Below are 13,936 nucleotides of genomic sequence, written 5' to 3' on the forward strand. Positions count from 1 at the left end.
CATATAATCTTCTTATTATAAAAATGAATAAAAGTGAAATTTAAGTGTTTGTATAGCTACAAAACAGTTCATTATTACCTTCATATTAGGCAAATGAAGCCTATATGCTACAACTAGACTCCCATAGTTTACAGCATTAGATAAGAGATTTGATTCCCTTGAGAAAATTTGCCATTTATTGTAACTGATATCCAAAATAATCAATATTGAATCGAATCGAAATCAAATCGAATTGCAAGCTTGTGAATCGAATTGTGAAATTTGTGTCAATACCCAGCCCTGCAAAACATGCATATTGACACATAATCCACAACACAAACATTATCAACACACACAATATCACATATATTCACCAGTTATACCCACGTCTCCCCACGTCTTATTTGATTGGGTTATGGGAATGAATGAATGTTTTGCTCGATTAGGGTATCTACATCTGCGACCAGAAGGGAGCGGCTTGAACTCCACTGAAAGTGGATGGGTTGTGTCCATGCAAACCTTGTCTGCCTTCTGTGCCAATCTGGTCAGATATAGTCGGTACAGGTCTACCTGTTGTTTACCAATGATTTTTCAACAGGTTTTAACAGTCGTCCCCAAATTGTTCCTATATGGGTCATTTTTGAATGTCCATACCAGCATACTATCCAGTAGGAGAGAATACTCTCAATAAAAGACTGATAAAAAAAGTCAAAATTTTGTTGTCAACATTAAAATAATTAAAGGGATAGTTCACTTTGAAATTAATTTTTGGTATGTTTTATCTTACCTCAAGGGCATCCAAGATGTAGGTGTCTTTGTTTCCGCAGTATTTTCAATTTTGACATTTTTCAGTCAAACCGTTGTTGTCTATCAGTCATATAATGGAGGTCTATGGTCACCACCTCAAAGAGCATGCACAGAGAAGTCCAAATTAAACATGATTTAATGACTCGTAAATGTAAGTACACATTGATGGCCTAAGACACGAAACGAGCGGTTTGTGTGAGAAAAACGAACAGTATTTATATTGTTTTTACCTCGTGTAATCCAAGTGATCTGAATCAGTTGTTCAATGTCCAACTGAACCGAACTGAATCAGTTCAAAGTTACGTCGGAAGTGATCGCTTGCGTGTGACGTCACTCAATATTTACACGGAGATTTCGGAAGTTTTACCTTTTACTAAACATATTTAGATATACCGAAATCGTCTTCCATTGCGGTTTCCCGTATATCTAAATATGTTTAGTGAAAGGTAAAACTTCTGAAATCTCTGTATAAACAAAGAGTGACGTGGGCGCGCAAGCGATCACTTCCGGTGCATGCGCAGACCGAAGCGCCCGTGCCGTCAGATCATTTTGTCATGGCTATGATTACAAGAGGTAAAAACGATATAAATAATGTTCGTTTTCTCACACAAACCGCTCGTTTCGTGTCTTAGGCCGTCAATGTGTACTTACATTTACGAGTCATTAAATCATGTTTAATTCGGACTTCTCTGTGCATCCTCTTTGAGGTGGTGACCATAGACCTCCATTATATGACTGACAGAGAACGGTTTGACTGAAAAAATGTCAAAATTGAAAATACTGTGGAAACAAAGACAACTACATCTTGGATGCCCTTGAGGTAAGATAAAACATGTCAAAAATTAATTTCAAAGTAAACTATCCCTTTAAGTAATAATTAAGTGGCCCTTTTTAAAACGGCATCAGCACATTGATCCCAGGATAATAATAAGAATATCAGAGTCAGAGTGGCTAAAATCAAACACCAGCTCTTTGGTCAATTTATACAAATGTTCTTTTTCTGCTATTTAAAAAGACAAGCACTTTGTAAATGCATCAACACAGGAAAGAAAATGGCATTCAAACCTTTGCATGCAGTGAGTAAAAGTGCAGGTCAGAGTGTTTGTAATCTCTCTCCCATGAGCACACACAGTTTACTGTACCTCGCCGTATCTCTGTAATGCTCTTTCACCATATCCAGCCTTTCATTTCTCCGTCAGCCAGTCCTGAAAGTTGACTGATAAACGCAGTGGGTGTGTGACACAGAAAAACATACAGATGCTGAACGTTTCTGCTATTTCACTAGAAGACTATGTTGACCTGATGGGAAAAGCAGAGCCTGTTCAGAGAATCCTCTGCAGGTTTTGACACTTTCACTCGTGTGTGTGTGTGTTTCCGGTCACACTGCTGTGCTTGTAAGCACACGTCAGAGCCGGTCAGGCCTTCATTTCACAACTCGCTGTGCTCAACATACTAACACATTGCTTGGGAGTTTTATGTGGTTGCTAGAGTGTTTCGGCCCGGTCCCAAGTGCCACCCTAAACACTCGCGGTCTTCACACTTGTGTGACGTAACGCCACTTTGACTGTCAGAGTAGCAGTTAAAGGAGTAGTTCACTTTTGAAAAAAACTTTTGCTGATAATTTACTCACCCCCAGGTTTTTGATGAAAACATTCCAGGATTTTTCTCCATATAATGGACTGTGACCTTTTGAACGTAATTACGTATTACGTGACGTTACAAACGCGCCTCACAGAATAGAGCAAGGCTAGCATTTGTCCTTAGAAAAGTTACATTTTTGGAATAAGCTTTGAAATAAGCGATCGTTTCGCATGATAAGACCCTTATTCATCGTCTGGTGTCGTTTAAAGACATTTGAAGCTGCATCTGAAACTGTTATTAACTGTCTTTTGGACCTTGGACCGTTTGGTTCCCATTGAAGTCCATTATATGGAGAAAAATCCTGGAATGTTTTCATCAAAAACCTTAATTTCTTTTCGACTGAGGACAGAAAGACATGGACATCTTGGATGACATGGGGGTGAGTAAATTATCAGCAAAAGTTTTTTTAAAAGTGAACTACTCCTTTAATGCATTACTTTTTATAGTAATTTACAGTACCACACACATGTTAACACAAACTTTTATTTTGGATGCGAATAATCACGATTAAATCATCCTAAAAGTTCTTCACGCTCAGAAACCTTGCACACTGAGTCCGATGTGTATCAATTAATGCGCTAAACAATACAAAATGGAGTCTTCACTCAGCGAGGATGATTTTGTTGTTCTCTCTCTTCATAAAAGAGGAAATATTAGGTCCATCCAATCCTGAGATTGCGAAGAGAGGAAGGAGAGTTTGCTGCGGGATTATCCCGAGCGATTTGAAGTTTACTTCAGGATGTCAGTAGCTCAGTTTGATGCTTTGCTAGCAATACTGGAGCCACATATTAAAAAGAAGACCACCAACTTTGGCGTTCACTTGTACAGTGGCTCTGAGTTGTCAAAATACCTATCAAAATGCTTGCTAAGGATGCAGAAAATGCAGAAAATTGAACCTGATCTGAATTTTTATATTACATACGAAGGTTTTGGGGCCAGTGCGTAAACGCTTGACACAACGTGAGGTCGAATGTATTTTTTAACGTGTGAAAATTTCAGACTTTAAAGGAGTAGTTCACTTTAAAAAAAACAAAAAACTTTTGCTGATAATTTCCTCACCCCCATGTCATCCAAGATGTCCATGTCTTTCTTTTTCAGTCGAAAAGAAATGAAGGTTTTTAATTTAAACATTCCAGGATTTTTCTCCATATAATGGACTTCAATGGGAACCAAACGGTTCAAGGTCCAAACGACACTTTCAGTGCAAACTGTTCAAAGGGCTTTAAACGACACCAGATGATGAATAAAGGTCTTATCAGCGAAACGATCGCTCATTTAAAAATAAAATAAAAAACTTTACGTTTTATAAGCACAAACGATCGCCTTCAAAATGAACGAATCTTTTTTCGAGTCATTTCATTCATTCAACGAACAGGAGAGTCGCTTAACAGAGCATTTGTGCTTATAACACTTAAAGTTTTTTTATTTATTTATTAAATGAGCGATCGTTTCGCTTGATAAGACCCTTATTCATCGTCTGGAATCGTTTAAAGCCCTTTGAACAGTTTGCAGTTTGCATTGAAACTCTCATTGAACCGTTTGGACCCCATTGAAGTCCATTATATGAAGAAAAATGCTGGAATGTTTTCATCAAAACCATGATTTCTTAATTTCTTTTCGACTGAAGAAAGAAAGACATGGACATCTTGGATGACATGGGGGTGAGTAAATTATCAGCAAAAGTTTTTTTTTTTATTATTATTTTTTTTTTTATATAGTGAACTATCCATTTAAGTCCTTTGTAAGACTTTGCTAGGATGCTTACAGTCTCGGCCTCAGGGGACCGTTGGCTGAATGTCTGACGCGGCACACTAAATGTTAAACACTTCGGGAGTTTCGTAGTCACCATCTGATTTGTTGCTTAACCCCCTCATGGACGATAACATAGGCCCATCCGCCAGTAAATATGATGTAGAACAAACTGAACTGTGGCCGGGCCAATGAAAGCTGTGGTGGATGCTTATGATGACCGATCCAAGCGTTAACAATGTTGAGGACCTTTTAACATTTGAGGACTGTTTATCAAATGCTGTAACTCTCAATAAAGGCCAATAGCAGTTTTAATCCATTACGTAATGACTTTTGTGTCAGTGTAGCATAACTGGCTGTGTTGCCCAGTGGCTGTTTAGATGTTGACAGGTTGTGTTGGTATTTCATCATACAGTGGCTTTTTTATTGGACCTGATATTACAGAGATAAGATGGCGTTTGACTGGTGCTGTGTGTGTGGTAGCTAATGGCCATAATTCTTGCTGTTGGGAAAACAGTGTGTTTGTGTGTAAATGCAGGAAATGACAGTGAATCACAGTTTCCAGCAGAGACGCTTCTGTCCTCTTCTGTCCATCCAGAGTGATATGATTGAGGGATCAGGGCAGTGTGTGTGTGTGTGTGTGGAGCGGAGACACAGAAACTCTGTCTTAACAAGCCAAACACCGCGATGAGGACGACTCTAAAGATGGCCGTCTTGGACTGAACAGGTGTCCGTCCCGTTACACTCAGCTGTTTTCAGTTATTGATTCTGCTTTCATACACACACACCGGCCCGGCTGGAGTTTAGGATTTCATAAACCTCGAGTGTGAACGCACCGCACACAATAAATGCAATTTGATGCCAATCACAATCCGTTACCAACTGTAATGCCATTCCTTTATATAAACACACTCGTTAATCACACAACCCTGCCGATACTGTATGTTTGTTTGAGGCAGTTTTTAAAATCATTTTCATTAATAAGACATTAACAAACATCATTACGTTATATAATCCTTAACAGATCATTAATTAGCAAATGTACATTTCGGTTAGAAATGTCACCCAGCTTTCATTTTGTGTATACAGCGTCTGGATTTAAATGTGCATGAACGGGTTATATCTTATAATGTCTCTTAATAATGTCTAGTGTCAGTTATTATGAGATTTAATCATTATCATAATACTTACGCTGTTGTAAAGTGCAAGATATTGTTTTTTTTACAATATATTTATACATTTTTCAGTTTACGTATCACATAAAATTACATACTGAATAACAATCATGTAAAACACAGTACACCTTTTTCACCCTGTTCTCCCTCCCATCGCCCCTCCCCAAAAGAAGATACAAATAATAATAATAATAATAATAATAACAATAACATAATAATAAATAAAATAATAATAATAATAAATAAAAAAATAATAATAATAAAAAATATATATATATATATTTTATTATTATTATTATTATTCTTTTTATTTATTATTATTATTATTTTATTTATTATTATGTATCTGAGGCTTTTGCATCTGAACTCTTCACACCTAAATCAGGTAGGGAGTGTTTCTCATGTCTATTTACAATATCATGATGCTACTCTACTGCAAGATAACATTTTTATTGTATATTGAAAATATTACAAACCTAAAACATTTTTTTGTAGCCCGTTTCTCTTTAGAAATATAAATCTCCACTCTTTTCTGAAGGGATGTTTGATCCAATGTCTTGAATGGACAGTTTGGGGTTTTGAGCGTATAAAGGTTTGTGCTCGACTACTTTTATCCTCTTTGTGCAGCAGTGGGCTTAATAAATCCTATGTGTGTGTGTGTGTGTGTGTGTGTGTGTGTGTGTGTGTGTGTGTGTGTGTGTGTGTGTGTGTGTGTTGGTAAACCTTACATTATGGGGACAAAATGTTCTCACAAAGATGGGAGTATCCGAAATCCTTGTCCTTGTGGGGACATTTTTTGGTCCCCAATCCATGAGGAAAACAGCTTCATAAATCATACATATTTTGAAAATGTAGGAACACAGAAAGTTGTGTGTGTAAGAGGAGAGAATATACAGTTTGTAAAGTATAAAAATCATTACGGCTTTGGATAGTCGACATACAACACGAAAACAACCTGTGTGTGTCTGTGTGAGAGAGAGAGTAAGTGTCTGTGCCTTACATTTTTTTTGGTTCCCATGAGGAAAACAGCTTCATAAATCATACTAAGTGATGCATTTTGAAAATGTAAAAACACAGAAAGTGTGTGATGGGGAGAGAACATAACGATTTTTATAGCTGCATATTCAAAAGTCGCCATAAAACATGAAAACACAAAGTGTGTGTGCGTGCGTCCGCGCGCGTGTGTGTAGTATAACCAGCGGCTCTATGACCCTGCGGACTCCTCTCCTCCTCCAGCGTCCTCCTCTCTCTCTCTCCCTCTCTCTCTCCCCGCGCGCAGAGGAACAGCGGGGAAGGAAGTTATTAGTGTTCTGCGCTCCAGTTCTGCGCTGTCGGAGGATATCCTTCTCCTTCCAACTCTCAAATTCCAAGGATTTTTCTGTTTTTCTTTCCCACTCCTCCTCCTCGTCTTCTTCTCTCCAACTGGATCCGTCTATTTCTGCGCGTCTTTAAGGGTTTTTTCTTGCTCGCGCGCGCGCGCGTGTGTGCGTGTATGTATAGAATTACGCATCATCTCTGGAATCTCGATCCACAGTTATTTTGGGGATTATTTTCCATCAACAGAACTTTTGACGCTTTCGCGCACGTTTGAACGACCTCCCCCGGACACTTAAAAAGGAAAGCGGACTGTTTCGCGTGTAGCGTTTATCACAACGGAAAGTTTTTCTTCTCTTTTCTTCCGCGCGAGGCACATCATCCGCTGTCACGATGGAGAGCGAATGCCTCCTCGTATAGCGTGCCAAGTGTCCCTTCTGGGTTTATATGAGCTTAACCATCTCAATCGCGCGTTTAAACTAGCATCTGAAGCGAAGACGAGCGGATTTCTCCAGTCTGCGCGTGTTGGATTATCAGGAGGACACTAGAGGCTCCAGTGCTCTGCGCTTTTACGCACGCTCGCGCGCCTGGAGAGCGTCATGAATCTGCCGTCCGGAGACACTGTGACTTTACGTCCTCGTCCTGAATCCCACTTCTCTGCCATCGTGATGTTTTGATGCTGTTCATTTTAGCTTTACAAATATGATGAAATGGCAGCCCCGGAAGAAGGTAAGCTCGAGCTCGGATTTATTGTTAAGTTTGGCAGTAGATCAGGAGGGGGAGACCTCTGGATGAACACGATCTTGAAGGTTGTGCTTTGAGGATTTGATGTTGAAATAAAGATGCATGGGTTTGTGCTCAGACGTAGAAAAAAAATCCACAGCATGCTCATGCATTACAATGCAGTGGTTTCTCTCTTTTTAATGCATTCTCCATTTAACTTCAAATTATGATGATGATGATGGAAATGCAAAGTCACCTTAACCCGTCCTGTCACGCAGATCTGTGCTGTTTTTACATTGAATCAGTTAATAATAACTTTACTAGAAGCTCATTGTCTTTGAAGCTTTGCTGATCTGACAAGGTTATTATGGCATTGCATATGCTTTGAATCTCATTGCTTTTTAAGGTCTAAACGCCACCGGCGGAATCCGTGAGCTGTTTTGCTGTCTTATGAACTAAATGCTGAGTGTGCCTTTGCCTGGGGCCCTTTGAACACCAGCCAAAACGTGTCGTTGCATGTTCTTCACCACTAGAGGGCAAACCTCCTCAGATGTCCCTTCATAATAAATCCACAACATCCTCTGCTTTTGTTTAAGAGAAGATTTAGATTAGTTCTCGTCGTGCCTGTAATTGTATTCTGCGCATTGTTGTGTTCCCTAGATTAAAGGGCCTTAAATGGGTCTTTTGTGAATCAGACGATGATGACGTTTAGCGAGTGAGTCATTCCTACAGCTGCCGAACACCTCTTAGGGTTTATAAATAAGACCTCCGTGGAAGATAAAACCTGATTCGCAGCTGGAGAGCGGCGCCGCAAACAAACTTCATGAAGCTTCTGCGCAGGCGTTTGCGTCTCGACTTAAAGTCAGGTTATAACAAAAGATCTTGATCATTTCGTTCTCAATAGAAGACGAAGTGTATTCAGCACTCCCCGGCGGGAGTCCAATCACGTTGAGCTCACTTTTCTCCTCTATTGGAGGCATAGGCTGCAGTTAATCAAAAGGCACCGCAGGCCTCACTCGACTACAAACACTCACGACATGAAGCGCAAGTTTGGCGTGACTTTTGGAAAGGCCAGAACTCATTTTGAGTGAGCTAATCATGTGTATCCATAATGGTTTGGGAATGCCTCATGATGTAGGTTTGTTTTGGCATGGCTCTGGACAGGCTGGATCGCACAGGTTTTGGCACTCGCTCACATTCTTTTCGGAGTTGGCACAACACATTTCCGACAGGGTTTTGCAGTGCCGCCATTAGCTGAGCGCTACCGTTCAAAGGTTTGGGGTCAGTAAGATTGTTTTTGGAAAGAAATTGATACTTTATTCAGCTGTAAATTGATCAAAAGTGACAGTAAAGACATTTATTATGTCAAAGAATCACGGTTTCCTCAAAAATATGAAGCGGCACGACTGTTTTCAACATTGATAATAATGATAAATGTTTCTTGTTGTCTTTCTTTCTTCAGTCGAAAAGAAATTAAGGTTTTTGATGAAAACATTCCAGGATTTTTCTCTATATAATGGATTTCATTGGGAACCAAACGGTTCAAGGTCCAAATGAGAGTTTCAGTGCAAACTGCAAACTGGTCAAAGGGCTTTAAACGATTCGAGACGATGAATAAGGGTCTTATCAATCGAAACGATCGCTCATTTAATAAATAAATAACAAAGTTTAAGTTTTATAAGCTCAAATGCTCGCCTTGCTCTGTTCTGTTATGCATGTTCGTGACTCCCCTGTTCGTTCATCAAAATGAATGAATCTTTTTCCTGAGTCAATTCGTTAATTTTGTTCATTGAATGAACCAAATGACACGAAAAAATATTCTTGATGAGACCCTTATTCATCGCCTGGTGTCCCTTTGAACAGTTTGCGCTGAAACTCTCTTTTGGACCTTGAACCGTTTGGTTCCCATTGAAGTCCATTATATGGAGAAAATCCTGGAATGTTTTCATCAAAAACCTTAATTTCTTTTCAACTGAAGAGAGAAAGACATGGACATCTTGGATGACATGGGGGTGAGTAAATTATAAGCAAAAGTTTTTTTTCAAAAGTGAACTACTCCTTTAATTGGTTAACAAAGTTTCCGTACTATATACGGTAAATAACTGTGATAGATCTCAGTGGTAAATTTATTGTCATTTTACTGTAAAATACTGTTCCATTTACCGTTTTTGAAAGTGAAAGAGAACAACTCATTGTATAATTTACAGTGAAAAAACGTAAATTGCCATTCCCACAATTCCCTGCGACACTTCACATTTTATGTATTTTTGTTGAAATAACTGTTTCCTCATAGTTTTCCTCATAGATTTTTTTCTCAATTCAGTTATGTACATTAGGGTTTTTAACATTTAATGTTGTTAAATTAAAGTTTATTGCATTTTTTTATATATCATGTGTATGACCATGATGGTTTTTAATGTATGTGCGAATAACACTGCAGCTTCTGTATATCAGTATTAACCTTCTAGCGAAAGAGATGCTTGTGGTGAGCTTTGATTGACCATGTGATTCAGTGTATTACAACGGTACTAAACCGATATCAATATTTCAATAGGCGGGTAAATTAATATTAAATCAGATAATGAAATATGATTTATTTCAGTAGATTCTAAGTTAAGTCTGTAGAACCAATAACGTCACTACCGTATATTTGACGGTTAAGTTCTGCTGTTTTTTTTACCGTAAAAATTACGTGTTTTTTTTTTACAGTATAGTATACAACTATTTTAAATTGCAATAATATTTCACTATTTTTACTGTTTTTTTTTTATTAAACAAATGCAGCATTAATGGGCTTTCAAAAACAATCGTTTCGCTTCCAGTCAGCTTAAACTGTCCACTTTTACTCAACAAGACACATGATTTGGTAAATAATTGCTCATAATGAGCTCTAGTTTTTAGCGTTTGGATTTGTTGGAATCTCAACCCGCTCGTATCTTGTGGTATTTTGACGTCTTTGCCATCTATCTTCCAGCTAAGATTGTAGCTCCTGGTACCATGTTAAAGTAGATACAGATTAATAAGTCTTATATCTCCTCCTGCCTTTGTTTTACTACCAGTGTTTGTCCTACATGGATCTTTCCGGTATTAAGACCGTCTGGCCTGAAGATGTTTATCTGCACACAAACACACACACATATATAGCGCTGTAATTCAGCTTCCATCTTTCCAAGTCTCTCACAGTAATAGTCTTTTACTTACAGTAAAAGCCCCGTCTCGTGTAGTCCCTGAAGATGAATCCCATATTCGGCTGTTTCTCGCAGTGTGAGTTTGCGAAGACCTTTCAGGCTCCTCAGCTTACACTAATATGTTCAAAAGCACTTTGTATTTTCCCAGAACCACTGCTGATAACACTCGTAGAGGGGAAGACTTTGTTTACCGTGGATTACAAGGATTACGGCGCTCTTCTGCCGGTATCATACCTCAGCAGATTAAACATCCCTCCATTACTCACTCAGAATGACTGGGAGAGAGGCTGTGGTTATCTATTACAGGGCAGATGTACAGGACACTTATTCTCCGTGTCAGGGCGGCTGATTCAGGCCTATGGAGGACCGTGGACCCGACCCGTGAGCGCTAATTCTCTCTAACACACACTTTTTAAATCATTTAGTCATGAATAATTTCAGAGATGATGAAAGTTGTTGAAAGATAAGAACCTGGGAGAAGTTTTCTGCTTTCTGGGGCTTTGGTGATGAGAAAGGAGCTCAGTCTTCAAGCTCTCTGAATGGGGGGTTTATTTTTAGGCAGCTTTTGTTCCATGTAGTGCTGCGCTGTCACAAGCGTTGGCTTGAAATGTATAGTTTCGTTTTTAGATGCAAGTCTGTATCGATATTGTATTTGTATTTAAGGTAAAATTTGTATTTATGATTTTGGGTTGTTTTGAATGTTCCAGAAACCATAGATGCTGTCAGATGTCAGTCAAGTGTTTTAATAACAGGTATTAGCCAATAGTTTGGGATTAGTAAGAATTGTTTTTCTTCCGCAAGAATGCATCTCGATCATTCGATCGTTAAAAAAAAGATATATATCATGACTTCCAGCAGCACAATAGTTTTCCCAAATAATAATCATAAATGTTTCTTGAGCAGGAAATCATCACATTAGAAGGATTTCAAATTGCACATATTGTTATCATTTTAATATTGATTTTCATAGAAAATAAACTGTTTTGTTTAAAGATACACTACATAGGATTTATTTAATCCTCAATATGTTAATAGCAAGTTATCTATAAGCATAAGTGTGCTCCAATACCTTTATAACACATTTATAGCCTAAGACATAAGCATTCAAAACTTACAGTCTGTCACTTCCACCAATAGAGAGCGTAAACCCCTCTCTTCCGCTTCCGGCTCATGGGACCGTATTTCGGAAAAATATCTATAGTACCCAATGGCGAGAGACAAGTTATCTTTTTATTCTGTCTGAACAGTGCCCTGATTTACACATATGATATTTGTCAATTTAAAAGATATTTTTTCAGTCAAGAAAGTCACAGTTTGTCACAGAAGAGTAGCATTTAGTTTTATGTGCAAATCGCTCAATGAACTACATCTACCGGGAAGCGAAACAACGAGCGAGATCCGCTGCTCGTGTGTGTGCAGTCTGGAACAAAACACTCTGGCATGACGGCGTAACGTTACGATTATAACGTAAGACTATAGAAACAATGACAGACATTAGCTTCAGTAAAGTTAGCTTCAGTAAAGTTAGCCTCAGTAAAGTTAGCTTCTGTTACCTTCAGTAAAGTTAGCTTCAGTAAAGTCAGCTTCAGTAAAGTTAGCCTCAGTAAAGTTAGCTTCAGTAAAGTTAGCCTCAGTAAAGTTAGCTTCTGTTAGATTCAGTAAAGTAAGCCTCAGTAAAGTTAGCCTCAGTAAATTTAGCTTCTGTTAACTTCAGTAAAATTAGCTTCAGTAAAGTCAGCTTCAGTAAAGTTAGCCTCAGTAAAGTTAGCTTCAGTAAAGTTAGCCTCAGTAAAATTAGCTTCTGTTAGCTTCAGTAAAGTAAGCCTCAGTAAAGTTAGCCTCAGTAAAGTTAGCTTTAGTAAAGTTAGCCTCAGTAAAGTTAGCGTCAGTAAAGTTAGCCTCAGTAAAGTTAGCCTCAGTAAAGTTAACCTCAGTAAAGTTAGCTTCAGTAAAGTAAGCCTCAGTAAAGTTAGCCTCAGTAAAGTTAGCTTTAATAAAGTTAGCCTCAGTAAAGTTAGCGTCAGTAAAGTTAGCTTCAGTAAAGTTAGCCTCAGTAAAGTTAGCTTTAGTAAAGTTAGCCTCAGTAAAGTTAGCTTCAGTAAAGTTAGCTTTAGTAAAGTTAGCCTCAGTAAAGTTAGCTTCAGTAAAGTTAGCTTCAGTATAGTTAGCCTCAGTAAAGTTAGCTTCAGTAAAGTTAGCTTTAGTAAAGTTAGCTTCATTCATTGACAGAAAATGTGCGCTTTTGGGGTTTGTAGTCTTTGTAATTACATATTTTCAGTCTTATACCTTAATGGTTTTACATCAAACTGCAACTTTCTTGACTTTAAATTGTATATTTTAAATGTACAAACATCATATGTGTAATTCAGGGCACAATTCAAACTAGATCAAAATATTTGTTGTCTCTCTCCATTGACTACCGTACAATATTTTTCCGAAATAAGGTCCCATGGTGGTCGACCGGAAGGACTTAGGCTCTCTATATGGATCAAGGTTGTTGATGACATCACTCTGCACTTCAGCTTCTCATCAGATGTTTTGTCCAATCAAATGCTCTCTAGAATCTGAAGCTCCACCCCCTACACTATAAATAGACCCCGAAGCTTCTGCCGAAATCGCTTACGTGTTCTACGTGGTGAACGGCACATAGTGCACTATACGGGGGATAGGGAACAATTCAGACACTGCAAAGGCCTGTTCACACCGGGACGAATTTCGCGCACGTTATTCGCCAATGTTTAACGCCTTGTGACTAAACAAAGGGCGCCAGTGTGAGCATGCACACCGACGCGTAAAAAAAAACGCCTTGCTTAAAAGCGTAATTTTTATTAAAAAAAACGTCTTGGGTTCATTTTTCTTAGTTTGACGCCCTGCGTCAAAAACTATCCGACCAATGAGATAGGAGTTTTGCTCACGTGTTCACAAAAAACGCGTTGAATAATGCCGACGAATAACGCACGCTGATATTTGTCCCGGTGTGTACGGGCCTTAAGTAAATATTCTTGCCATTGGGGAGAATGAAGACTGGTTTCACGTTAGAGTCACGTGAATTCTGTCCAGAGAGACGACAGCAGAGAGCTGATCACATGATTGGGTCGGTGGAGACCCCAGAGATGACATCACAAAAATGACATCACTAAGATGACATCACAAAGCCTTCTTCATTTTCAAGTTGTTTTGTTTTTGTAACGCCAGCGTTTTGTGGTCTAATCAGTCATTTTATTCTCATCAAATATCATTTTTTACTTTAAAACCCTGCAGTTCTTTCCATGCTGCTGCTTTCTAAAAAAATGAAGTGCACCGTCAGTACTGTTAACGGCTTGTTGAACAGCTAGAGATCCCTCTCTCTTGGTTGAATAA

General features: G+C 38.6%; 1 protein-coding gene across 4 annotated transcripts in view; it reads left to right on the plus strand.

Moving 5' to 3' along the window:
- The window catches only part of ttc28 (tetratricopeptide repeat domain 28), a 352,746-nt gene that overhangs the window by 118,439 nt on the left and 220,371 nt on the right, over positions 1-13,936 (plus strand). For 2 of the 4 annotated variants that reach the window (XM_039676348.2, XM_089126130.1), the window contains exon 1: positions 6,614-7,394. The exons of the other annotated variants lie outside the window; for them this stretch is intronic. In XM_039676348.2, the coding sequence (XP_039532282.2) occupies positions 7,368-7,394 (27 nt within the window). In that variant the 5' untranslated portion in view covers positions 6,614-7,367. Of the gene's footprint in view, positions 1-6,613; positions 7,395-13,936 lie in introns of those variants that run through there. 4 annotated transcript variants of the gene reach the window in all.

This window comes from Pimephales promelas, chromosome 23 (assembly GCF_988280905.1).
Source record: "Pimephales promelas chromosome 23, fPimPro1.hap1.1, whole genome shotgun sequence".
Lineage (NCBI taxonomy): Eukaryota > Metazoa > Chordata > Actinopteri > Cypriniformes > Leuciscidae > Pimephales > Pimephales promelas.